This window comes from Oryctolagus cuniculus, chromosome 9 (assembly GCF_051225735.1).
Source record: "Oryctolagus cuniculus isolate XC-2025 breed Fujian yellow rabbit chromosome 9, ASM5122573v1, whole genome shotgun sequence".
In the NCBI taxonomy this organism is placed as follows: Eukaryota; Metazoa; Chordata; class Mammalia; order Lagomorpha; family Leporidae; genus Oryctolagus; species Oryctolagus cuniculus.
In genome coordinates, this window is record NC_142875.1 from 61,517,742 (window position 1) to 61,545,574 (window position 27,833).

General features: G+C 41.3%; 1 protein-coding gene and 1 long non-coding RNA gene across 22 annotated transcripts in view; one reads left to right on the forward strand and one right to left on the reverse strand.

Annotated features, from left to right (window-relative positions):
• The window catches only part of LOC103349063 (uncharacterized), a 40,202-nt gene extending 37,181 nt beyond the window's left edge, over positions 1–3,021 (reverse strand). For both annotated transcript variants that reach the window (XR_011378783.2, XR_011378781.2), the window contains exons 1-2: positions 2,894–3,021; positions 1,726–1,797 (exon numbers count right to left, since the gene is read on the reverse strand). This is a non-coding gene — a long non-coding RNA (uncharacterized LOC103349063). The remainder of the gene's footprint in view (positions 1–1,725; positions 1,798–2,893) is intronic.
• AKAP11 (A-kinase anchoring protein 11) overlaps positions 2,645–27,833 on the forward strand; it is a 57,240-nt gene continuing 32,051 nt past the window's right edge. For 4 of the 20 annotated variants that reach the window (XM_051850633.3, XM_017343495.4, XM_070048754.2 and 1 more), the window contains exons 1-4: positions 3,227–3,360; positions 17,891–17,999; positions 22,268–22,384; positions 24,777–24,824. In XM_051850633.3, coding sequence (XP_051706593.3) covers positions 17,940–17,999; positions 22,268–22,384; positions 24,777–24,824 — 225 coding nt within the window. In that variant the 5' untranslated portion in view covers positions 3,227–3,360; positions 17,891–17,939. The other 16 variants (XM_051850634.3, XM_089304111.1, XM_070048756.2 and 13 more) reach the window with 9 other exon arrangements.

Below are 27,833 nucleotides of genomic sequence, written 5' to 3' on the forward strand. Positions count from 1 at the left end.
CACAACACAACTATATGAACGTTCAAAGCAGCATTATTCATAGTGGCCAGAAAGTAGAAACAACTCAAATGTCTACCATCTGACAAATTATTAACCTGTGCTCTATGCATAAAATAATTATTTGATAATAAAAAGAAAGGAAGCACTAATACATGCAACAACATGGTGACCCTTGCAAAATGCATGCTACGCTTATGAAGTGAGACACAAAAGACCATCTATTGCTTCACTTCATTATGTAGAATGTCCACAGAATAAGCAAATTTATCAAGACATAGTGATTGCTTAGGGCTGAGAATGAGGTGAGGGACTGACTGAATGGATATGGGGTTCCTTTAAAGGGGAAGAAAACTGTTGGAAAATTAGATTTTGGTGATGATAGAATGATTCTGTGGATGTGCCAAAAAGCATTGAATTGCATGATATGTGAATTATATCTCAACAAAACTGCTAAATAAAATAATTTTTAAAATACAAGAACTAGGGACATCATGGAACTGGGTCTCAATCCGAAATTTCTTCTCACTTTCTATTCATCGTATTGCAAGTAATCATACCTAGCACAAGAGACCAGAATAACTGTCTTACTGGAGTATTTATAACTCTATTAATACATGTTAGAATGGCAGAATCCACTGTTCCTCTATATTAGCAGTACCAAGCAGCTGTTTTAGTTAATCATTACGAAGGCAGTAAACAAGGTTTAAAAGTACTCAATTAGCATTTTAAACAAATGATCTCCGTTTGTTAGAATAATTTTTCTCTGGCATTTTTCCTTTCGAAAAGTAATTCTATCATGTTTCTTGAAATCTTGTTTTCATCAAAATTCAGGTACTAGCCAAACTTTAAGATACAATGTTAGATCTTTTAAAAATTTATTTTCTATCTTGTTCTTAAGCCCTGATTAGGAACATGTGAATCATTATTTATTAAATACTACAGAGGTTCAAAATAGCTCCAGAGAAAGGGAATATGAGGTTGAGCAGGTGGCACCGCTTCCGTTTTCACACTCCGAGAAGGCCAACATTTCTTAGGAAAGCATTCCTGGTATCTGTATTAATCAATTTCATAGTTCCTCAGCTGGTGTGTGTGTAAGTCCAATTTCATTTGGCTTGTGCTGCTGACTCTGTTAGGTTTTCATGAAGATTTATTTCATTTCCCTTTCCAGCTTCCGTCCTACTGGTGTGTGCATGCCAAAGTGTAATTCAGCCTTAACTACTTTGTGGGTAGACTGGTTATGTTGTCTTGTTTTATGTATGAGGAAGCTGAGACTCCAGGATGATAAGGAACCTTGATCTGGCTGTGATACTAGAAAATGAGAGGCTTCTGGTTGGAAGTGAAACCTCCTGATTCCTATTTATTTTAGGGAAGCAGCCTGCTCCTTTTCCAGCCTTGAACCTCTATCTTAGCGAATTTTACACTAAAGAGTAAGTTTCTACATGGTACATCATTTTATGGTCTTTTTTTTTAGATTGACTCTAAGAGTAGACACAGGAGGTGGCAACCTGTGTGGCATTAATGGAGGGAAGAAGATCAGAGGAGGACCTTTCCTTCTGGGCCATCCCCTTTTCCAAGTTACAACAACAAAATCCCATTTATTTCTCCTACTCAAAATACGTGTTCTTAAGAAAAGGCAGCAGTTAGCACTAAGGCTCCGACTTAATGGGTTTTAGAACAGCAATTTCAAGATAATTGGAAATTACATTTTTTATGATTGCCTCTCACCTGGACTACAAGTCTCCTAATCTCCCAGTTTCTGCTTTGGCCTCCATAAAATCAATTCTCGCCATGGAAGACCTTAAAAAAAAAAAAACAGTATAGCTCTCTCTACTATGTAAAACCTCAATGCCCTCGTTGGCACTACCGATTCCTTTCTTGGCTAACAAAGCTCTACAGGACCTGGCCCACTTTTGTTGACCTCCCCAGAGAAACTTGTTTCCCCTTTTCCATTTTTCCCCCTCAAATGCGCAACAACAGGTTTTCATTCAGGGCCCATGATTTCTACTTCTCCTTGAAACCTGCTCGCCCCATGTCCTCACCAAGCTCCAGTGTCTCCTCCCCAGAGGGGCCGTCCCGGAAGTAACCTCCCACCCAGTCAGCATGGGCATCACTGTTTTAACGCCTCTGCCTGAAGCTCAGCACCAACGGATTGCGTGTTCTTTCTTCTTTTCCCCTCTCAGATAAGCCCGTGTAGCCTAGACTCGCTTCATTACCGCTCAATCACCTGCCTGGAGAAGTGTCTACCATTCATAGGAGCTCAACCAAACTTTGTTGACCATAGAAATGAACCCAGGAATACCCCTTCCTACCCGCACCTCTCCCCTCAACAGGGCAAAACTGAACTCTAGGATGACGAGCCACCTCAAAAAAGGGTCTTTATCATCTCTCAGGATCTCCGTCCTGAGGGGCACAGGCTATGCAGGATACAGCATGACGTGCTTGGCCCTTCCAGTTTTGAGTGGAAATACTCAACAGACTAGTTATGCATCTCGGGCTCTGCTTCTCAGGGACCAGAGCTTTACTTTCCCATTTTAGGCACCACGTAAAGCCATCAGGGCGAGCACTAGGGCCCGGAGACCGCTCGGTGCTAACTCTTGAGGGGCGCTGTGAGTGGTTCTCCCTGGAGATGCTGGGGAGAAGGGGCGGAGCTATTCCCAAGGATGGGCCTGTCGTGGGCTGTCGGATCTAGCGGGGCTGGGGCTTCGGCTGGGGCCCGGGGCTCCAGGAGACAGCAAATCGAGCTTTGAGGCGAAGAAGGAGCCTAGCTGACGCCCCGCGCTGAGACGAAGAGGTCGAAGGAGAGGGGGCAGGCCTGAAACCTAACCCGTGGGACCAGCCGAGGCCCGGATATTGGGCCAGCGGAAAGGGTTAAGCCGTTTCCAAGGCAACGCACCAGGAAGCGCGCAAGACGTCCGCCGCAGGTTCGTAGGTCAGCCTCGAGTTTAAAGCTCCCACGGCTGAGCGGGTTCTGGCCAATAGGTAGGCCTCCCCGGCGTCATGTGACCAGCGGGGCCGCCCCGCTAGCGGCCTCGCAGCACGTGGGAAGGTTTTTTCTTGTTCCTCCTTTCCTTCTTAAGAGCCCACCCACTTTTGCGCGGGCTTGGCCTCGGGGTGTTTCTCGCGAGAGAGGGACTGCAGCCTCTCGCGAGAGTGAGTGGGAGGCGTGGGGAGAAGGCGGTGTTGCTGGCTGGAGCTGCGGCGGCGGAAGCCGAAGGGGTGGGCAGGGCGGGGGCGGGCCGCGGGGCTGGGAGGGGGGAGGGCTGGGGGCCGGTGCGGGAGGGGGCGTCCGCCTGCTCGGCCGGCTCGCGCGGCTGGGCGTTGCGGGCCGGTGACATGCTTGTGAGCTGCGGAGGCTGCCAGGTGAGCCGGGAGCGGACTCGCCCGCGGCCGTAAGCAGCGCGTTCGTTGACCGGGCTGGCGGCGGGTCCTGCGGCGGGGATGGATGGAGCGGCCTGTCTCCGACGTCCCAGCCCCTCCGCCTTCCCCGCAGTCCCAGCTCTGGCTTCAGGGCCGCCCGAGCCCGGCGCCTTCTCCCGGCGGTGGGAGGAGGGCAGGAGGAGCGCGGGCCCGAGGAGGTGGGGGTGGGGGGTGTCCTCGAGCGCGTGACGGGTCTTCCGGGGGTCCTGAGGGTGGTGGCCGAGCTGTCGCTCCTGTGGATGACAGGCTCGGTGTCCACCCCGCGGTGGTGTTCGGAGCCGGGCCCTCGGTGCGTGAGCTCGGTTCGTGTTCGCGGTCTGCGCACAGGAGCGTTCGCAGCGGGGCAAGGACGTTGCACCTGGACCCCGAACAGCATCCTTCGCTGTCAGAACCCCTGAGACCCGGAGCCGGGCTCTGCCCCAGCCTTGTCACAGAAACCGAACGCATCCAGCGACTCCTCGAGTATCGATAGTTTGCTGTCAGATTCTCTGCTAGGTTGTTAGTGACTTAAATGCTGGTCATTCACTAATCCGAAAGGATTGAGCGTACTTCTGTTTTTCCAGGCATTTAAACGGCTTTATTTAAAAACGCTGATGTAGACAAAATACCCCCCCCCCCTTTTAACTTTTGGGAAATGACAATAATAGTGAGATGTAAACCGCTACAGTGGTATAGGGTGGTAACGATTCTTCCCTCCGCATTCCCTCTCTTCCAGAATCTTAGTTGGAGATGGTTTAGCCATAGATATTAAGGAATTTCATGGTGAGAAATACTGCTGAGAGACACATATCTAATGGTCTTTTGCAAACTGGAGTTAAAAATTTCGGTTCTCTTTCCAGTTTTGTAATTTTTCAGTCGTGTGCAAAACGCCCAAATTTTCCTTAGCTTCTTCCCACCTTGTCGGTTGATAGGTACTGATCTTATTATGTCGGAAAATACTCAGAAAAGATAAGGAACTCAGTAATGCAAAAAATGATTTTGTTGTTAATGTTTTGTTTATAATTTTAGGGTAAATGACAGTGCATTGTCCAGCATTGTTGATGTCCATTGCAATAGTGCAATTTAATGAGCCCTTTAAAAACACAGCCACACTGTGTACACTGGTTATTCATACTTTCTGATGTTCCTCTTTGCAGAACTGTGACCCAGAGGTTGAGCTTGTGTTTCACAATTAATTGTCATTGTAATGAAGTGATTTATTTAGGAGAAGCTAAAGAATGTAAGGGAATGAGGGAAGAAGCGAGTTCCCAAGCTGCACTGGTGATTAGTACATGGACCTGCATAACTGCACTGTTGATGGGATAGATAAGGGTCTAAGAGTTATTTCCCAGTCGTTGAGGTTATGAGAGTTACCTAAGACCCAGAACAACAGTCAGAAATCCTTGAGCCTTCTGAAGCCTTTGAACTCCAGGGGTGAGTCTGGAAGCTGAAGTCTTCCTTTGCCTGTAGATTGGAAAAAGGATGGTACTGTGTTTTTAATTTCAGGAACTTACTGCTGGAAAAGGAACTTTAACCATTTCAGACAGCACATTCGAGGACACATTAAGGGCAGTAAACGGGTAGAGGAATTCTCTGTCTGCACTTGAAGAAGCTGTGAAAAACTTAGAAAATTTGTTGCTTTAAAACAATTTGTTTATTTGAGAGGTAGAGTTACAGACAGAGGGAGGGAGGGATAGGTCTTCCATCTGCTGGTTCACTTTCCATACGGCAGCTACGGCTGGAACTGAGCTGATCCCATGCCAGGAGCTTCTTCTGAATCTCCCACACGGTGTAGGGGCCCAAGAACTTGGACCATCTTGTGCTTTCCCAGGCTTAGCAGAGAGCTGGATCAGAAGAGGGGTAGTCAGGATATGAACTGGCGCCGTTATGGGATGCTGGCGCCACAGGTGGAGGCTTAACCCCCTACACCTCAGTGCGGGCCTCAGAAAATGTGTTTTTGTGAATGGGCGGAGATGACTAGTCTAGATTAGAAAAGTTCTCTCCCGTTACATCTTGGCAAACTGAGTCTCAGAAAATATAATGTTTTGCCTGTCATAACCTTATGGCAAGGATTTCAAGTGTTTAGGGTGTTGTTTTGACTTTGAAAGGTAATTGAAGTAACTTTGGTTAGGATAAGTTACTTAGGTGTACTGATTTTTTTGGGGGGAGTGTCAGGTGTCAGGTGATTTTCATTTTATCAACAAAATCAACTACTTGGAAGAAAAGAGGTCAGGGAAAGATCTCAGCTTATTTTGGGTATGAATTAAGGGCATAAGAAAATAGTGATGTGGGGAAGGGAAAGGAAAATGTTTTATTAGAATAGTCTGGTCAGATCTAAGTGTCTTCCTTCTTCTACTCATACATGAATTTTCATTTTTTTTTTAAATTAATATTTCCTGGGGACATAGTCACTTGGAATGTATAGATCAGACACTGGCATGATAAAGGAGAAAAGTTAGCATTTTCTGATCAGTCTGAAAATGTTTCATGGGGGACAGAGATAAGTGGTGAAGTGATCTGGAACAGTGAGAATGACACTTGCGTGGTGATCAGGTGCAGTGTAAAGACTTTGGATTTTGGAGTCGGGCAAATGTGTTAGTTAATATCCTTGAGCCTCATTTTCCTCATCCTTGACCCGAGTTCAGATGCCCATCACAGAAAGTTAATGTGAAGCACACAGGAGCTGCTTGCTCAGTATTTTTCATTTGGCCTCTCTTAATAGCTTGAGGATTATTTGGCTGCAAGGAACAACAAGCCGTTGAATTAGCTTATTTTAAAAAGCATTTGTTGTAACAGTTTCAATACTGCTTCTGAAGTCCGCTGTGTGATTCCAGCTCTGCGTCCTGGAAACCAAAAAGATTTCAGGCAGTTATTCTTCATTTTTCCTCCAAAAACACATGGTCTTGTATCTCTGCCCTTAACTGATTTTTGCAATTTCTTTCAGATCGGTCTTGAAAGCTCCTGGTTGCTGCTTCCCCAAACTTTGGGTTACTGTGGCGCAAACACAGCTTCACTGTGACTTTGGAGCATGGTTCTCAAAGGTTATCTCCAAATCTTTGTTTTAGAATTTCTGGAGAGGGAATCCAATTGGTCTAGTATTTACATCTAGTCCAGTTGGCTGGGGTGGAGGAAGATGGGAATGGGAAAATTGGATAGACAGGAGATGCAGGTGTATCTCACAGTTTGTAGGCCTGCACTTTTTAGACTTTCCATGTCAAGTTCCCTAAAAAAGGAGTGTGGACAGGGAGGAAATGATGGGTATCTCTGGTGTACTTCAACGTCCTGCAATTTGGTTTCTTCCACCAGCACAGCATTGAACTGCTCTCGGCCTGGGGATAATTTAATCAAATCCAATGGTTACTTTTTAGAGCAGATTCCTCTAGGTGTGTGAGTTAGATTACTTAACTGATCTGTGCTTCAGTTTCCTTATGTTTGAAACGGCTGTAATAACAGCACCTGTTAGGAGAATTAGGAACTCATGGATTGAAAGCAGTAACCAGTATCTGTCTGGCACGTGGCAGGTACAGTACTGAGGGTATGGTATTCCCTTACTGAATGTGTACCATGTGGTAGCTACTGTTCACCTTTCACACTGCCATTTATTTATTTATTTATTTATTTTTTTACCTTCCCTGGAACCCTTGATCATGACTTCCCCTTAGATTTTCTCTTGATCTTCTGTTCTCTCCTAGTCTCTTGGATCAGCTTTGAAGTTATATAAATGTGATTCTTCAAGTAACATCTCCAGCTCTGGCCCCAACTAAGTCTTAATTTTTAGTTGCCTTTGGATATTACCACATGGTCATAAAACACTACCTTCTAGCTCCCCAGAGCTGAAATCCTAAAATGGATTTCACACTTTTTTGTTATGCCCTCCAGCATTATGTCCTGTTAGTTCATAGGTTCTCCATGGGATCATGAGATGCCTCCTGTGTGTAAGCACCATATCTTCTCCAAACCAGGTACCTTCACTCATTCCTGCCATTGGCAGTTGGGGGAAGAACTTTTCTATATCTGTCTTTGCAAGAGCTGCCTAAAAAGCCATTTCAGCAATATGCTCTCGATGTCAGGGAAGGACAGATGTCACTGATAACAAGAAAAATGTGTTCCTGGATCCTGCCCCTATTTTTGGTTAAATACAGTTTTGTAGATGAGATTATGTGTAAGATAAGACCATTATTTCAGCTTCTAGGCAGCATATCCACATGTGCCTTAAGTTTATTGTTGTACAGGGAGTTTTCAAGCCAATAGCAGTTTACACTAGGCCCATATTATTACTGCAGATACCAGCGACTAACCCAGGCACAGACATACTTTTGAAATGAATCCCAACCTTGAGTGTAGTTGAAGGACCAGTAACTTTCCTCTGTGAATGTTCGAGAAAACCAAGGGGCGGAACAGACATCCCTGAGTTAATTTTTTGAAAAGTCATTAGGTAGGTTGCCCCAAGTGTTTTCTATTTAGTGGTGTCAGTTTTGCCTCCAAATGCCCCTCTGAATTTCATGTCCTTGATGAAAGTTTCCCCTCACGTTAAAGCTTGCCCAGTTCAATAAATATATGGTTGTTTATCATGATAAAGGCCTTGGGGAAATGCATAAAAGAGTAAGGCATGACCATAGAATGTGAGCTCCTTTCACTGTTGTCTCCTAATCACTGTTGCACAGACATCTGGAAATCTTGGTTAATGTTGTTTACAGTGCAGTGCAAGGTGGGGGCATGTGTATATTTGACGGTTACGTAAGACACTGTAGTCTCAAGTGCTGAAAAGGAGCAGTGATAGTTTTGCTCTCAAGACGACATTTGGCAATGGTTGTACACATTTTTTAGCTATCACAACTGGGTGGGTGCTACCAGCATCTAGTGGCTAGAGGCCAAGGATGCTGTGAGATGTCTTACAATGCAGAGATAGTTCTCTAACACAAAGACTCATCTAACAAAATGTCAGTGTTGCCAGCATTCCTATCCTGGAACAGTCAGATCATAATGTACAATGTGAATACAGGAAAGAGGCGGACTTAGGATTAAAAAGCAAAAGGGCAGAAACTACAAAGTAGCAACTATCTTAATAGACATTTAGGGCATACTGAAATATTTTTAATATGATTGTTTTGAATGATGAAATAATAATGACGAATGTCTATGGCATTTTACATTTTGTAGATTGATACCCAAGGAAGGAGCTAGTCTTTGAATTCCTGCTGTATCAGTACTGTTTTTACATATGTTGTTATTGCATTGTATTCTCACTGCAGTCAGTGAAGGTGAGCCTTAGGGAGATAACCTCACATTTATTCCACTGTTCACTTGATGTTTGATTTTGCTAGTAGTTGCCGTAGAGTTTACAAGATAAACTGATCCTGGGATTTCTTGGATAATGCCATTTGACATATAAGATAGAAATCATGATGGTATTTTTAAATCTCCCACACACCACATTCTTTGTGCTATTTTGTCAAATTTTACTTCTGTGTCTGTTGTAAACCCGATAATACATTGTTATTAGTTATATACAGGTATACATATGTATGTTTCAAAATTATGTATTTATTTGAAAAGCAGAACTATAGAGATGGAGAGATAGACAAATATTCTATTCGTCCACTAATTCACTTGCCAAGTGACCACAACAGCCAGGGCTAGACAAGGCTGAAGCCAGGAGCCTCGAACTCCATTTGGGTTTCCCACATGGGTGGCAGGAGCCCAAGTACTTGGGCCATTTTCTGCTGCTTTCCCAGGGACTTTAGCAGAGAGCTGGATCGGAAGCAGAGCAGCCAGGACTTGAACTGGTATTTTGATGTGAGAATGCCAGTGTTGGCAAGCAGTGACTTAACCCATTGCACCACCATGCCAACACCTAACTAGTTAAATATGTGATAAGACTTAAAAATTAGAAAATTACTTTTATGATACTCTCATATTTACCATTTCAGGTATTCTTTGCTCCTTTATACCGTAGTGGGGAACCTTTTTTCTGCCAAGGGCCATTTGGGTATTTATAACATTCACAGATCATACAAAATTACTGACTTAAAAATAAGCCTGCTGTAGATTTACTGAATTTAAAATCTTGGGGTCAGTGCCGTGGCACAGCAGGTTAACACCCTGGCCTGAGCACCAGTATCTCATATGGGTGCCGGTTTAGGACCTGCCTGTTCAACTTCCGTTCCAGCTCTCTGCTATGGCCTGGGAAAGCAGTAGAAGATGGTCCAAGTCCTTAGGCACCTGTACCCACCTGGGAGACCTGGAAGAAGCTCCTGGCCCTTGGCTTCGGATCGGCGAAGCTCTGGCTGTTGTGGCCATCGGGGAGTGTACCAGAGGATGGAAGAACTCTCTTCTTCTCTCTCTCTTTCTGCCTCCCATCTCTTTGTGTAACTCTAACTTTCAAGTGAGTCTTAAAAAAAAACAAACAAAAAAAAACAAACCTCACCTGTGGTTGCAGTGGCAAGACCAGACCAAATGCTTTTGTGGGCCATATTTGGCCCTGAGTTCCCTACCCCTGAATAGCTCTAAATTTCCATTTAGCTTTGTTTTTCTTTGCTGAAGAATTTCTTTTCACACTTATGCTAGTGCTGGTTAGCTACTGGTGAATTCTCAACAGCTCTATTAGTCTGCATAATGTTATTTTTCCTTAATTTTTGAAATGTCTTCATTGGGTGTGACTGAGATGTTGCTGCATTGTCTTGTTTCTTGCAGAGACAGGAAGTCTGCTGTCCTTGTTTTCTGTAGCTGTTTTTTTTTGTTTGTTTGTTTGTTTTTTTTTTTGACAGGCAGAGTTAGAGAAAGAGAGAGAGAAAGGTCTTCCTTTTTCTGTTGGTTCACCCCTCAAGTGGCCGCTATGGCTGGAACGTTGTGGCCAGTGTGTTGCGCCGATCAGAAGCCAGGAGCCAGGTGCTTCCTCCTGGTCTCCCATGTGAGTGCAGGGTCCAAGGACCTGGGCCATCCTCCACTGCACTCCCGGGCCACAGCAGAGAGCTGGACTGGAAGAGGAGCAACCAGGACAGAATCCAACGCCCCAACCGGGACTAGAACCTGGGGTGCCGGCTCTGCAGGCGGAGGATTAGCCTAGTGAGCCATGGTGCCGGCCTCTGCTTGCTTTTAAGATTTTTCTCTTCATCGTTGAGTTTGAGCAGTTTGGTTATGATGTATCTTCGCTTATTCTTTCTTCTTTTTGTTTGTTTCTGTGGAACTGTGAGTTTATGGTTTTCATCATCAAGTTTGGGGAATTCTGGGGTGTTTTGTCTTCACTTTCTTTTTCTATCTCTATATTTGGGAGTACCTTTTACAGTGGTTAGTAAGTTACTGATGCCTTGGGTTGGGTGGTGGTTTCTCTCTCTGTATTTCTTTTTGGATGGTTTCTATTGCAGTGTCTACAAGTTGTCCAAGCATTTATACTCTGGTGCAATAATCTGATGTTTATTGCAGCCAGTATGTTTTTCATTTTATATATTTTATATTCTATTTTCATCCCTACAAGTTCCATTCTGGTATCTTTTTTATATCTTCTGTTTTCTCCATATCTTGATCATGTTTTCTTATCCCTTCTTGAATGTATGTATGGAACATACTTCCTCTGTAGTTTTGCAGTCCTTTTCTGTTTATGCTATTATCATTTCTTGCTCTGCATTTATTGACTGTTTTTCTCCTGGGTCTGGGTCATGTTTTTCTCTTCCTTTGCCTGGTGATTTTTGTCTGTTTGCCAGCATTGAGTCTGAAGCTTGCTTTATTTGTTGTATTCCTTAAGAGTGATTTAGTTTGGGTGCACAATAGGGTATTTGGAATCTGTTGGATTGTCTTGAGGCTTGCTTTTAAGTTTTGTTAGTGTGGGGCCAGTACGTAGTCCACCTAATCAGGCAGCTTCCTTCTGAGGAGCCTGTCCTTTGCTTGAACAGTACAGCATTTTTCCACTCTGGTTAGTGAGAATGCAAACCCTTCCAAGCCCAGTCTGACTCCAGGTATTGTTTGGCCTGCTGTTCTCCAGTTGTTATTTCCTCAACCTCAGGCACTCCGCACGGATTGGGATTCGGCCAAGGGTCCCAGGGGAGCTCATCTGCAGATCTTTCGAGCTCTCACTCTTTTTGAACTTTCTCTCAAGTACTGACTGGACCTTGTAATTTCCAGCCATCCTGGTCTCCCCAAACTCTGACTGCTTGGCTTCCATGTTCCTGTGTGGTAACCTAGAAGTAGCTGGCAGCCAGTGTTTCTCTCGGGATCATAGTCTTGCGTTGCCTCTTACCTATTGTTTGGAAACCAGTGTTTTCTGTATAGTTTATGCTGTCTTGTTGTAATTCTAGTCAACAGAATCTTGTTTTTTTTTTTAAATACTTGGCTGTTTGGCATTTGGTCAAAATGTGTATTTGGAACATTTATTACAAATATCTCATAGAAATTATTGGAAATGTTTAAATGTATTTTCACAAAAATCTCATTAAATGTACATATATTCTTTTAAACATCTAAAGGCATACTTTATCCCTTTAAATATGTTACTCTTACTAATTCAGCTGTTTGAATACCTACTGTGTTAAAATAGGTATTGGTAAAAACACTTTTGTCTTCAGGAAACTCACAACAGGAGGGAAGCATGCAAAGAGTGGCACCAAAGGATTAAAAGGCGAAGCCTTCTACCTCCTGTCTACTCTATGGGCCAGGAAGTAGAACGGTACTCAGGGAGGGAAGTCCTTGAATTGGTGCATGAAGAGGAAGTAGTAGTGCAGGTGAGGAAAGTGAAAAAGTAAATTTGAAGGATTGGTGGGGCCAGTGCTGTGGCACAGTAGCTAACCCTGTGCCTGTGGCCGCCGGCATCTCATTTAGGCATCAGTTCATGTCCCAGTGGCTCCACTTCCAATCCAGCTCTCTGCCATGGCTTGGGAAAGCAGTAGAAGATGGTTGAAGTGGTTGGGCCCCTGCCACCCCTGTGGGAGACCCCAAAGAAGCTCCTAGATCCTGGTTTCAGATCAGCTCTTCTCTGGCTATTGTGGCTGTTGGGGAGTGAACCAGTGGATGGAAGACCTTTCTTTCTGTCTCTCCCTCTATCTGTCTGTAACTCTACCTCTCAAATAAATAGAATCTTAAAAAAAAAAAAAAAAAAAAGACTGGGAGGAGCGCAGATGAAGACATGATAATTTACTGGACATGGTGCTGTGTAGGGATCTGGGGAAAGGCAAGATCCAGCTTGGCCTATTGTCTGGGATTGGTTTACTAAGAGAATATCAGAGGAAATTAGGAATGAAGTTTTATTCAATTTTTGAACTTAGAATTTTGGGGTAACTGTAATATTCAGTTGAAAGTGTTGAACAGAAAATTGAATATAAAGAACTAAACTTAAAAATTTGCATAGTTAAAACCAGAGATAGGAGTAGAATGCCTTTGGCAAACCAGACTGAGACCTGAAGAGGATGGGGTGAAGGTTAGAAAATATTAGTCTTTGAGTATTAAGTTACAGAGGAATTTAGGGAAGGAGATTAATGGAGAGCTAAGTGCTTCTTAGTCAGAAATTACATAGAGCACTTACTAAAATACAGATTTTTGCGTTCCACATAAACCTACCAAATCTGAATCTTCTTGCTGTGAGTGGATTAGAAATAAAGTCACTCAGGTCAGGCATTTGACAAAAGCAGTTAAGACATCCTACTCCATATATTGGAATGCTTGGATTCAATACATGCTTCCAGCTCCTGATTCTAGCTTCCTGCTGATGGAGATCTTGGGAAACAGCAATGATGGCTCAAGTAACTGGGTCCCTACCACATGTGTGGGAGACCAGTATTGAATTTTCAGCTCCTAGCTGCTGCCTTGGCCCCTCCCTACTCATAGCAGTCATTTGGGGAGGTAATCAGTGAATGGGACCTTTTTTTTTTTTAATTTATTTATTTAACAGAGTTAGATCTTCCTTCCGTTGGTTCACCCCCCCAAATGGCTGCTACGGCTGGAGCTACGCCAATCTGAAGCCAGGAGGCAGGTGCTTCCTCCTGGTCTCCCATCCGGGTGCAGGGGCCCAAGCACTTGGGCCATCTTATGCTATCCAGCAGAGAGCTGGACTGGAAGAGGAGCAACCAGGACTAGAACCCAGCGCCCATATGGGATGCCAGCACCATAGGTGGAGGATTAACCAAGTGAGCCATGGTGCCAGCCCCAAATGGGATCTTTTATCCTCTGATTGTTTGGTTCTCAAATAAATGAAAAATCAGAAATTAAAAAAATAAAAATAAAAGCATAGCTGATTTGTGCCTGTACTGAAGTTTGAGAAGATCGATGCAGTAGGAAAATTAAGGTAGGAAATTGTGATAGAAGAAACATGTTTCAAAAGTGCCTTGACACAGTTAATTCTCCTGCTATAAAAAGGTGAATAATTTTTATTTATTTGAAAGGCAGAGAGACAGAAACAGACAAGCGATCTTCCATCCACTGGTTTGCTTTCCCAATGCTTGCAATAACTGGGGCTGGGTCAGATGGAAGCCAGGAGCCTGGAACTTAGTCCAGGATTCCTCCGTGGTGGTACAGATTAAAGTACTTGAGCCATCACCTGCTGCTTCCCGCAGTGTGTATTTACAGGAAGTTGGAATTGGAAGCAGAGCCAGAACTTAGATCCAGGTGCTTGTGTGGCATCTTAACCACTGCGCTGGATGTCTGCTCCTGACTTCAACAATTCTTCAGCTAGAGGAGAAGGACTTGGAGATGATTTTTAAAATTTTATTTTAGAAGAATTTGTGATCATTCATAAAAACACAAAACACACTTTCACAGACAAAAAGGAAACACAGTTTCATCTACCAAGAGAAAACCAATGTCTATGCCTATGTAGAATATAACTTCTTTTATATTGCCTTTATAAATATACATATGTAGACATACAGATTTTATACAAAATGGGGTAATACCAACATGTTCCAGTCTCTTATTTTACTTATTAATCTATAATTTTCCCACTTTATAGGTAGATGGGAGCTTATAACATTTTGTAAGAATCTCAGTTGTCATGGTTGGTCCCTGTCATCCTTAGTATACCTCCTTCAAGACATTTCCTGGGTGTGTACAAGTACATTTATGTGTCAGAATTGTATGTGTCTATGACTTAAGTGAGAACATAGTATTTACACAATTTTACAACTTGCTGTTCGGCACCAGTGTGTCTGACTCTAAACCATTTTTCCATCAGGTAGGTCATAATCAAGTGTATTCTAATTCATTTGAACTGAAACATTTCTAGGGTTTTTTTCCCTTTTTTTTGTTGTGTTGTGTTGTGTTGTGTTTTGTGTCAGTGACTGTTCTTTCACCAGTCTGTATTTTGTCTCAGTGTATGTATAGGATAAATTTTAACAGGTGAAATTGCAGGATTAAGGTGTATGCATATTTAGTCAGAGTGTTCCTTGTCAGTGTTCCCAGGGTTTCTTTCTCTAGCTGCTTTTGTTTTCTTCTATATTCTATTCTTAAAACTTCCTTGGTTGTCCACTGTTTTTAGCAGTACCTGTTCTGCTTTTTTTGTTGTTGTTTTTTGTTTCTTGTAATAGGATTTCACATTTAGTCATGTTATTTTTTATTTTCTTTGTCTTTCCTAAGCTCTTGGAGCTCATCTGTCCATTGTTGGGCTGTCCATCTATACTTAGTCTCCCAGATTTTTTTCCCACCCATGCGATCTAGGTTCATTTTAATTTTTTTTTTTACTATATCTAACCTACTTAGTTATTTTTTACTGTATCTAACTATATTTTTTTTTACTATATCTAACCTACTTAGTTATTCCCTACCTAGGACTCTTTTTTATTCATCCAGAATAGGGCACAATGCAAAAAAAAAATTAAGTGAAAGGTTTATCATTCCACAAGGGGAGTCTCGGGGAAAATACTGAATACTGTGCTTTTGCCTCTCGTGGACTATAAGACAACACCCTGCTCTAGCTGTTAGTCTTTCTCCCCACATCTCTCTTTGCATCATTTCCAAGATACTTTTGTTTCTCTTCCCTTTACCAGAATTACAAGTCCTATATGTGTCATCTCTTATTGGAGCCACTTTTATATTGTACACATATTTTCTGATGTTTTTCTTGTGAGGCAACACTTATGTTGAAGTTAAATACAACGTAGTAGAGTAGAGTTTAGTAATCTTTCTTCTAGAAGTGAAGAAGAATGTTAGTGTGGAATTAAACTTAGTTTAAAAGTCAGTTTCAGACAGTGATATAATTCTGTAGTACTTTTAGATTATGTGAATTTTAGGGGGACATGATTTTATTTATCTGGATTTTTTTTGTGCATATTTTTCAGCCATAAATAAAGGTGTTCTGTGTGGCCTTGCTGCTCAGGAATGTTGTGGGTACAGTGAACTGGGGTAGCTGGATTTGTCAGATCCAGGGGCTGGTCTCAGACCACTGTGGCCTCCCCACCTCCTCTTGAAGCTATTTCTGTGCCAGAGACATGCTGCACTGTAGGGTAAGCAGCCTATCTACTTAGTCCCTTTCGTGGTGACGTCTCTTAGAAGTTAGTGTTCCCCTTTGCTCAGTCAGCTTTAGCCAGCAGCTGCAAAGGTGATTGCTGTTTCCCATCTCTTTTCTGGACTCCTTCAGGCAACATTAGGAATGGAGTCAGAGAAAATACAGATGTGTGTGCTGTCCCCTGTGCTTCAGCATCGTTCTGACTTCAGCAATGGTATCACCGTGGGAAAGAACCCAAGGTTGTTCCCTCACCCTCCTGTCTCTGCGTCTAGATCTCTACTTATTTCTGCTGCACAGTGTGAGGAACAGCTTACCAAACCTTTATGCCCTGTAGAGTAGTGGCTACGTGGTCAGGACTGGAGTTAGAAAATGTCCATACTTCCTGTGTGGGCCTGGATGAGTTGCTTAACTTACGCTTGCCTCAGCTTTTCCCATTATAAAATGATAATACTACCCTACTGGTTGTAAGGTAAAATGAACTCTCCTTAGGCCCCTAGGTGTTACAGGTTCATTATTTGCTTTGATGAATTCCCAGAAGTAGAGGTGCTGGGTCCAGCAGTAGAACTCTTTTTAGGGCTTTAAAGTGTATTACAAAATCACCCTCCAGAAAGTTGGTGCGACTTTCCTCAGGAGCTGAGTTGGAGGGTTTCTGCTTTTCTGGAGCCCCTGGCCTTTATATTTTATGTTTTATGTGAAGTTTGAGGCCAGTGCACTTTCCCCTGAGGGTTTCTGGCAGTGAAGAGAACAACATTGTGGTCTGAGATAAATAAAAGGATTATCTTCTTGCTTTGGCTATGTAACCCTTTTTACTTAAGCCTTGTTTTGAGGGTTTTGGTTCCTCCAGATCATTTTAATATTTTAGGCACATGTTAAAATGTTTTTTTTTTTTTTTTTTTTGGTCTGTGTTTTCTTATTTACAAAGTACTTCCCATCAGTGCTTTCCCATTTGATTCTTAGAGTAGACATTGGTAAATAGGATGCCATCTACCTAGAAGAGACAGACTTTGCATTTACCAAGAGGAACAGAGCTAACCCGAGGCAGAAGTGGGACAGGAATGGCACTCTTCTGCATGCTGGCGTGTGGTTCTCTTTTAGCTGAGGGGAGCTCCCTGGTTCTCCGCTGAGACTCTTTCCCAGTGCTGCTTTGGTTTTCAGTAATTAGCTGCGTTTTATTGTTGTAGAGACTGCTGTGACTTACCTTAGTTCAGATCAGAATACCATCATAATTCTTTGTCTAAAAATCAGCATCTAGAAATCCTTAAAGCAAGGTGCATCTGCAGCACACTCACTGTGTTTTCTGTGTAGAGGAAGAATATAGAATTTCACTAAAATGGAGCTTGAAGTTCTGAAGGGAGAGCTAGATTAAGTTGCTTTTGCTTATAAATCTTCTCACAGTATAAATTTATATTAGCCAAATGTTAAGTTCTTAAAGATATTTTATGAAAGTGTTGTTCAAACATTGAGATTTCATTTTTAGAACTTCTCCCCAGGGGTGTGTGTGCTTGTGTAAGTGCTATTAATCATGTAACTTGGATGTTTTCTGACCTGTAGTCATTGGTATGTTCTTAGGCTTCCTATATAAGGAATTTGTTTTTGTTCATCTGTCTAATTTAATATGTACAGATTTCATATTCTTGAGTATTATCACACCTTTCTGCCCAAGAACCAAGGATGTCTGCAGCATTTACTAGTGCTGTAGAGATAAAAGTGACTTTAGGAGGCAGGAAAGATGGGATTCTTTGTTGTGATATTTTCTATGTAAGATTTAAAAAGAGTTTTCAGATATCTCTTATTGCAGCTTTGTATTTGAAAAGTGCAATGAGATTGGATAAGGGTAAACTATGATTTTGAACCTAAAATAAGATTTTTATAATAAGTTTGTGATATCCACACATTTTTCAGATATTCATGTCGAACTATGAAGTAAATTTTTAGGACACAGAATGATTTGATTTGCTTTCGTTTTTCTTTAAATGACCAAGTTTAAAGAAATTTATTTTAGCATTAAAGAGCTTGCTTGAGTCATTGTGATCAGTCACTGAGTAATTTGTCGCCATGTGTTTCCTTCAGGTGTTTTGTGGATTTCCTCCTTGTTGATGACACACATAGTAGCATAGTTATGGCGACTTCCCAGCAGCTCAGAAACAGTTACCTGAAGATGAGAGCGCCTGTCAGAACAGTAAGTTTAAAAAAAAAGTGACAATTTTTTTATTAAAAAAAAGTTGGTCGTTTTTGAGTATTATTGTTTTGATGTTTTGTTTTTAAATGAATCTTATTTAGTAACAGTAAAATACGAAGATTGGCATGTATGAAAATAATGCTATGAAATCATGATCACGAAGATTTTATTTTCTGAAGACCACAATGCCTGTTCCTCATTTCTTACCAACAATAATTTCCATCTGTATTGTTAGCAGTGTAGGCCATCTCTTAGCTTTAACCTAAATTGTATAAGAAGTATTACCATTCACTTATTCATTCAGTAAATGTGAATTTGAGTGCTTTTTGTTTGTTTTAACTTGCACTTATATGTCAAATACCATAGTACCTGCTGGGTAATTAGTAATGAGCAAATGAAATACAATTCTTGGTCCTTTCTTCTTTATAGTCCCCTCACTTCCTCTCTGAAGATGAGTTGGTTAACCTGTTTCTCGACATTTTTGTCTTTGATAAAACTTGAGGCATTGGTGCCAGCACTGTGCCCTAGCAGGTAAAGCTGCAGCCTGCAGTGCTGGTATCCTCATAAGGGCACCAGTTCCGGCCCCGGGCTGCTCCACTTCTGATCAGGCTCCTTGCTATGGCCTGGGAAAGCAGTAGAAGATGGCCCAAGTCCTTAGGCCTCTGCACCCTCGTGGGAGACCCAGAAGATGATCCTGGCTCCAGATCAGTGCAGCTCCAGCCGTTGCGGCCATCGGGGAGTGACCAGTGGATGGAAGACCTCTCTCTCTCCCTCTCTCTGCCTCTGCCTCTCTGTAACTCTGTCTTCCAAATAAATAAATCTGAAGAAAAAAAAATTGAGGCATTACTTAAAAGAACAAGGGAAGAGAGCAGGATGGTTACTCTTGGTAGCGCTTTTTCTAGGCTACGTCTTCTGCATGATATGACTCTCTTGACCGGCCCTTACCTGTTAAGACAGGCTTTGACTTCTTTCAATGCAATGTTTTTCCTGCTTTCATCTAGTTCATCTAAGAAGATGAGGAAAGGATAAATGCCCTTTAATTATCAATTTTCATGTTAATACAGGGTGTAATAGTCACCTTCACTAGTGGCAAGTGAAGAATGTGTGACATGCTCATTATACTGGTTTTTCTCTTCATTCATTCATATGTATTACTCTGGACTCACAGATTTTCACATTCCTATATTCCTCAATCTTTTATTTATTTACATTCATTCATTCATTTTAAGTTGTTCTCAAGTCCCAAAATAAATACCTAGGAGAATTTCAAGCTGCTGCCTGTGTCCTTTTTGTCTTGGGCTTATCACTCTGACTGCTTCCCTGCCTGGAATTGGCTATTTCCTTAGAGAACTCTGAAAAATATTTAGAAACCATGATCTAGGAGTGCCCTTTACTCCTACAGTGCCATGAGTTTATATTGATAGTTCAGATTCTGAGTTCACATTTCATATTTTTTCTTGTTTTAATTTCATGGTAATAAATTAGTATGAAAACCTCTATTCATTAATGAAAACAAAATTATTTAAATATTGAATATATCCAATCCACAGAAACTTTTGCACAAAGAAAAACTAGTGCAATGAGCATCTTATACTGTTTATTTCACCCTCCATTAACATTTTACCATGCCCATTCATTTTCTCCCCTCACCACCACCACCACCACCACACACACACACACACACACACACACACACTCTCTTCCCTTTTGCAGTTGTATGAGACTGGCCTGCATACATTTGTACTTCTGAGAATGCCAGCATCATTACCACTTCTAAGAAAAATCATCAATCCAGTAATCTCATCTAATGTGATCTATACACAGGTTTGCCCCGTAGTCTCAAATATCCTTAGCAGTTTTTTCCTGCCTCTCTAGGATTCCAATCAGGGTTCACATGCTACATTTGGGTATTTTATCTTTTTGGTCTCCCCGCTGTAGATTGTTTTTTCATGACAGCAAACCTTTGGAAGAGTCTAGGTTAGTTGTCTTGTAGCGCATCACCCTATTGTGGGTTCATTTGTCTTTCCCTGTGGTTAGATTCAGCAGAAATACCCCAAAGGTCATGTTGCATTCATCCTGCTATGTCAGATCAGGAGGAATATATTGTTGATACCAAGCTTGATCAAGTGGTCAAGAATTTAACCACCAGATATCCCTACTCTGAATGCGTATAGTACTTTTATCATACAGTACTTTTATAATTAATATGATTAGTAAATAATCTGTGGAGTGATAGGTTGAGATAATGTGGGCATTTTGTTCTTCAAAAGCTTTTAACCTGTAAATTTAGTATACATTGATGATATTTGCCTATCAGTAATTGTGATGGTTGTTACACATTTTCTAATTTTGCCATACTGCCCATGTATGTCAGCATTTGTAGATAGAGAATGCTCCCCTTGACTTTTTTCCCCTCTTTTTATGGGCTCATAGATTTTTATAAGCATCAGTAGTTAAAATCCGTTACTTTTTTTTTTTTTTTGGATGCCCCATTTATCCACATTTGGGATATTGGAAATTTTGGAAATTCTTTCAAGTTGGCTTTTAGGGTTTTTTTTTTTTCCTTCCTTCCTACCTACCCTCCTTCCTTCCATTTTCTTTTTTTCTTCTTTTTTAAATAACCCAAGTACTCTTGGAGTACTTCCTTGCATTCTGGCATAGTAAGGTGTTCCATGCCCATTTCATACTTTTTCTTCCTCAGATGTATCAACCATTTCTCCAAGGGGCTCTAGTTCTTTTAACTGGTGGTATTTAGAAACCAAAATCTGAGAATTGGTATGCTCATTGCTTCCGAAGGCGTTTCAGTGGGAAAACATAATACATATAATTAAGGAATTATGAATTCATATTGGCACATCACATTCAAATGTAACACTGTTTTTCTTAAATTCTGTTTCATATTTGTATCTCTTACCTTGGATCATAGATTTTGATTATGTTTGCTTATAAATAAGCTGCCTGTTTTCTTGAGTTCGTGTAGTATGTGAGGTCCTGAAATCTGGGGAAATAAAGTAAATGAAATGCTAAGCTCCTTAAGTTGGTTTAATGGGTGGAAAAGACAAATACATGTGAGTATTGTAATTATAATATGGTGTGATATACATTAAATGATATTAATGCACAAACAACACAGCAGGAACTTTGAGAGTGCGTTATGATTACGGGATGGAACAAAATCTTCCTATGTTTTAAATGGATAGGATTTCTATAGGCAAAGACTCGGGAGTAAGGACATTTCTAATAAAAGAACAGATAAACAAATCAGCAGAAGATGAGTAAGGTAGAAGGAAATTAATGTTGTTTGTGTCTGACTGTAGTATTCATTATTTTCTTTATGTAACTGTTTCTTCCCTCTATTCCATTGCACTTATAATGACTGCCCCAGATTGAAATCTCCCTCATTTTTTTTTTTTTTTGTTTGACAGGCAGAGTGGACAGTGAAAGAGAGAGACAGAGAGAAAGGTCTTCCTTTTCTGTTCGTTCAACCCTCAATGGCCGCTGAAGCCAGTGCGCTGCAGCTGGTGCAACACGCTGATCTGAAGCCAGGAGCCAGGTGCTTCTCCTGGTCTCCCATGGGGTGCAGGGCCCAAGGACTTGGGCCATCCTCCACTGCCCTCCCGGGCCACAGCAGAGAGCTGGACTGGAAGAGGAGCAACCAGGACAGAATCCGGTGCTCCAACTGGGACTAGAACCCAGTGTGCCGGTGCTGCAGGTGGAGGATTAGCCTATTGAGCCACGGCGCCGGCCGAAATCTCCCTCATTTTTATCATATAGCTGCCTTAGGACTGCCAACAAACCCTAGTTTGGGTTACTGTCTCCTTTATTCTGTCTCTAGCTTTGTTAAAGGAATAATTGCTGCTGCTAGAGTGCCTTACCAAAGCCTCCGTATTATCACTCATTATATAAATTATTTCTTCTATTCTTCGAGTGAGTTGGAAGTCAGACATGGAGTTTTTAAAGTTTTAGTCTAGGAGTAAGAAAGTAAACCTGGCATACGGCTGTATGTGGACTTCCAGGGAGTTGAATGCCTAGGCTCAGGTGTGGGTGTGGGTTTTTGGCATGTGGAAAGGTACATGGTGGTTTTCAGCTGACTGGAGCTGTACTCCTGACCTGAAATTGTCTCGTGCATCCAGTATCAAGAGGTGCTCAGTGGATATTATTTGGAGGATCAGTGACTCTCCATTTAAAAACAGATTGTCTCCAGGGTCTGTTCCTTTATCTTAAATAAATAAGTAAAAACGTCTTTTTTTTTTTTTTTTTCTTTCCAGAGCTTCAGTGAAGATGTGTTCCAGTCTGTAAAGTCTTTGTTACAGAGTGAAAAGGAACTATGCAGTGTAGCACCAGAGGGCAGTCTAAAGCAGGATGAACATGCCAATTTAACTGAGGTGCGACATTTTGCTTTCTAAATCTTTCCTAATAAAGCACAACATATTTTCATGCATATTTGTAGGGCTGCAAGCCATATTTTTAAAAATGTCTAAAATCTCTACTTTTTATTATATGGATTAAAAGCATCTGTTTCTTATACTGGCTAACATCATTGTCTTAGTGTTATGAAGAACACATGTCATTCAGTGCGTGGAGCCTGTTGACCACTCATGGGACATGCAGCATCGCATTAGATGATTCCTGCCATATCCAATAAGCAGCATTTTAATACCAAATTTTTCTACCCTGAAACATAAATACTTATCTCTTACCTGTTTTTCAGATTATTGTTAGTTTCCTTGACTGTTTAAACTTAATGCTTTGATTCAAAATGAAAAGATAGTGATAGATTTGTCTTTGAAAGTAAGATAGTTAATCTAGTACTTGAGGATAAGCTATACACCAGTATGGCTTGCTTGCTTTTTTCTCTGCTGCAGCCATAGTTTCCAGTCTTCATTTAAATTTATTACTATAAAAAGGAGTACAGTTTTTCCTTTAATTTATCCGTACTTCATCATCATATTCCTGTAACCAAAATAATAGATGTGGTATCAGGTCACTGCAGCTTCAAACTGATGAAATAAGGGTTCCAATGAAAACTTGATTATTCGTTTACTCTGGAATGATTTTCTTTCATATCCTTGGTGTCATATCATAGGAAGATAAGCGAACCTTTGAGGGTTGGATTGTTCTGTTGAACCTCAACTTGACTGTCATCTTCTTGTGGTCCCTTTTCACTGTTACTCTGTTCCATCGTTGCTGAGTGTGATGAGTCTCCCATGTCCTACCCTCCAACAGTTTCCAGCACATTGCTTGGTGTGGCCTTCCTTGATCAGTGGGAAATAAAAACTCCCCCAGCATCTTCAGAACCCCCTGTCACCTCATTTTCTCTTTTGTGTTCAGTAAAGGAAACTTGAGAGAATAGAAGGAATTTCTGTCCTACTTTCAGGTGTGCATATTTCAAAGTATCTTTGAAAAAAGGGAGGAAATTTGTTATTTGAGTACTACTTGCCTGTGAAAGTGCCCAACACTTTCCTCTACTTTAATTAATCCTCACAGCTGTGGGATGGCAATTGCATTGCCCTGCTTTTATAGGTGAGGGGACAGGCTCCTAGAGCCAACAGTTTACCTTGATACCTGGAAGTTAATTGCAACACTTCAGGGAGGCAATAACCATGAGTAGAATAAAGATCCTGGAGTAAAGATTCTCATTTGTTTCTCAGTTATTGAAAACAGCTCAGAAGTTTTATTTGGTATTGCTTTATATTTTAACATGCTGTTTCTCCCCAACTCTTGAGAATTGGTTATTCATATGTTATCACTTAAATATTACCTGCTTTTAGCCACAGTCCTTGCTTAGTAGACAGTTTAATATTTTTGTTCAAATGGAAAAAAAGTTCATGTCAAAGATATAAAGAAAATACGGCTTTTTGAAGTAATATGTTTTCATGTCGTAAAAGTAATACATACTCTTGGTAGAAAAACAACACTGAAACTGTAAAAAGGGAAATGACTATCATTGATCCTATGAATTGGGGGGAAGCACAGGAAAAAAAAGTTAAAAAAAAAAAAGATCATCTGTAACTCTGCCATCCAGTTATTCACTGATAGTTTGGTGTACTGCCTTTCAGTATTTTCCATGCATAAAGGGTAAAATTGTTTATATGTTATGCTTCATTTTTCTGACCTTTTTTTTTACTTAGTACTGTGACATTTCCTCATGTCATTAGTAGTTATTAGAAAAATTATAAACTTCTACAGAGTAATCTTTATAAAAGTGTATTTCTGAAGGGAGTAACTGATGATCATAGAAAGTCAATGAAGAAGTAGCTTTGGAGGTCTACTCTAAGAAGGCCTCTCCAAAGAGGTAACATTGGGATTGAAACCTGAAGAATGAGGAGGATGCAGGCTCGTACATATCCAAGAAAGGATGATCCAGACTGGGCAAGCACATCCAGGGCATGTTACAGACCTGGAAGGGAGGCCTGTGTGCATGAATGAAAATGAGGGAAGCCTGAAGAGATCAGCTGGTTCCCACTAGGAATTTTGTACTGGGAAGTGTTCAAGAGTTGTGACAAGGAAGTAGAATCAAAGTAGGAACAACTGGGAGATAATTGTAGTACATGTGAGGAAGGATGGAGAAAGTAGATGTACTTCAGATATGTGGGGTAGATGCGACTGAATTTGCTGTTGAGGGATGTGAGTATGAATCTTGGGGAGAAATCTTTTTGGCCATTTTGAAAAAATTACCCTTACTGTTTTTTTTTTAATGTTTCTCAGCTGTATCAACAAATGTGAGATAAGACATAAAAATTCAAATTAATAGAACTTTGCTGCTTTTTTATTTAGGTCACATTTCTTAGTTTTAATGAAGAAACAGATGCTGCTCATATACAGGTATGTTGACCCTCAAAGGACTGTGGAACATATTTTGAGACTAAATTTCCCTTGATGTCCTAAATTTACATGAATTCTTGTGTTGTTAAGAATTTGTACTAAATTCTTCTAGGGTCTTTCCTTTTTAAAGTCAAAAAGTGACATTTTCAGGTCAGCTTTTGATTGTGCTTTTGCATAGTTTCACCTGGGTTATTCTTACTGAGTATTTTGTTGTGGAAAGCAGCACAAGGCATTTATCAGAGTAGGTTGAAATTGCAGCATTTTTCTCCATTCTGTTCATAATATAGGACCTTAACACTTGTTTTTTTATTTTAATGATTTTCATAATTTGACTTCATGACTAAAAATTCTTGTATTTTTCATTGCAATAGAGTTAAATTTAAAAGATAAAATTTATGGGACCAGTATTGTGGCATAGTGGGTAAAGCCACAACTTGCAATGCTGGCATCCATTATGGGATGCTCCACTTCTGATCCAGCTCCCTGCTAATAGCCTGGGTAAAGTAGTGGAAGATGGCCCAAGTCCTTGGGCCATTGCATCCCATTTTGGAGACCAGGAAGAAGCTCCTGGCTTTGGCCTGGCCCAACCCCAGCCATTGCTGCCATCTGGGGAGTGAACCAGTAGATGGAAGATCTCTCTGTGTCTCTTCTGCTCTCTCTCTAACTCTGCCTTTCAAATAAATAAATATATATATATTTTTTTGACAGGCAGAGTTAGTGAGAGAGAGAGCGACAGAGAGAAAGGTCTTCCTTTTCCGTTGGTTCACCCAGCTAAATGGCCAGTGCAGCTGGTGTGCTGTGGCCAGCGCGCTGCGCCGATCCAAAGCCAGGAGCCAGGTGCTTCCTCCTGGTCTCCCATGCAGGTGCAGGGCCCAAGCACTTGGGCCATCCTCCACTGCCCTCCCGGGCCACAGCAGAGAGCTGGACTGGAAGAGGAGCAACCAGGACAGAATCTGGTGCCCCGACTGGGACTACAACCCTGGGTGCCGGCACCGCAGGTGGAGGATTAGCCAAGTGAGCCGCAGCGCCAGCCAATAGATAAATCTTTAAAACAAAAAGATAAAATTTGTATAAAGTAACAGAACTTTAAGAAAGCTTAGCGTGTTTGATTTACGCAGTTGTCTACAGAGTGACTGATGTTTGAGATGAGGACCAACAGTGGAAAGCTTCACCATCACGTGAAAAGTGGTTGAAGCTCATGGAGATGGTACTTCAGTTTTTTCCTCACACTGCTTCTTAAACATTTGTGATCATGGGGCAGATGTCTGGCCTAGAAGTTAAGATGCTGGTTAAGGCACCCACATCCCATTATTGGAGTGCTTGGGTTTGATTTCCAGCTTTGTCTGCTGATTCCAGCTTCTTGTCCTTGTGTAGACTGGGAGGCAACAGGAGATAGCTCCAGTAATTGGGTCTGTGCTATCCATGTGGAAACCCTGGATGAACCTCCTGGCTCAGTACCTGCTCAGCCTAGCTGTTGCAGGCATTTGAGGAGTTAACCAGTAGATGAGTGCTCTGTCTGTCTCTTGTCTCTCTCTCTCCTTTTCTGCCTCTGGAATAACTAAAAAATAATTTACATTGTTACTTGTTTTCTTTTGTGACAGTAAAATGTCTCTTGATAGAGGAAGAAGTAACATTATTCCATTCTTCCTGATTACTGGGTGCTGAATAATTATGAATGGAAACTCTGCTGTGTGCCTTGATTGTGCCCTTGCTTGCAGGAAATACTTTGGAAGGAACACAAGAGGACATATTCCTGAAACTATGGCTGTAAAGAGAAATACTCCAAGTATTTCTTTTTTTTTTTTTTAACTTTTATTTAATGAATATAAATTTCCAAAGTACGATCCATGGATTACAATGGCTTCCCCCACATACCGTCCCTCCCACCCACTCCAAGTATTTCTGATACTCTTCTTGAAGAGTTACTGAGATGCCATGTTTATAAAACACAGTACTCAGTAAAGGATCAAAAACTTTAATAATTCTTTAACTGATAAGATATTGACACAAAAACTGCAAATAAGAAAGAAGTAAGAGCTATGTTCTTTAGTTTCATAAAATTTTCAGGTAAAGTCTGATAGTACCCTGGAGAGGGAAGGCAGAAAAATGGACTTGAATTTTACAAAATTAAGACTTAAGCTCTGAGGAAGTTCATTCTGTGATTGATAATCCTGTCTGAAAAATTCCAGAGTTAGACCTGAAGAACTGAGGTTGACATTTGCTAAGAATTAAATGCAGAATTGTCATGGATGTGTGAAGCACCATGTAAAATTTGAAGAATAGCTTAGTTTATCAATGTATTTGAAAGGCTACAAGAAAAGCCACTATTCCAACATGGGAAGCGGGATACACAGCAGACTCATAGAATGACGGATGTCCTAAACAGCACTCTGGCCTCAGAATCAGCCCTTAGGGCATTCGGATCCGGCTGAAAAGCCCATGAGAGTATTTCACGCATAGAAAACCAAGACACTCTGTCAAAACAAAACAAAACAAAACAAAAAAAACCCTAAATGAAAGATCTCTGCGAGAGAGATCTCAGTGGAAAGAACGGGTCATCAAAGAAGGAGATACCTTTCTCTGAAGGGAGGAGAGAACTTCCACTTTGACTATGACCTTGTCTAAATATGATCAGAGTTGGTGAACTCAAAAGGCTTCCATAGCCTTGGCAACTCATGACTGGAGCCTAGGGAGATTACTGAGGCCATAAACAAGAGTGTCAAATTGTTAAGTCAACAACAGGAGTCACTGCACTTACTCCTCATGTAGGATCTCTGTCCTAAATGTGCTGTACATTGTGATTTAATGCTATAACTAGTACTCAAACAGTATTTTTCACTTTGTGATTCTATGTGGGTGCAAACTGTTGAAATCTTTACTTAATATATACTAAACTGATCTTCTGTATGTAAGAGAAATGAAAATGAATCTTGATGTCAATGGAAGGGGAGAGGGAGCAGGAAAGGGGAGGGTTGTGGGTGGGAGGGAAGTTATGGGGGGGAAAGCCAT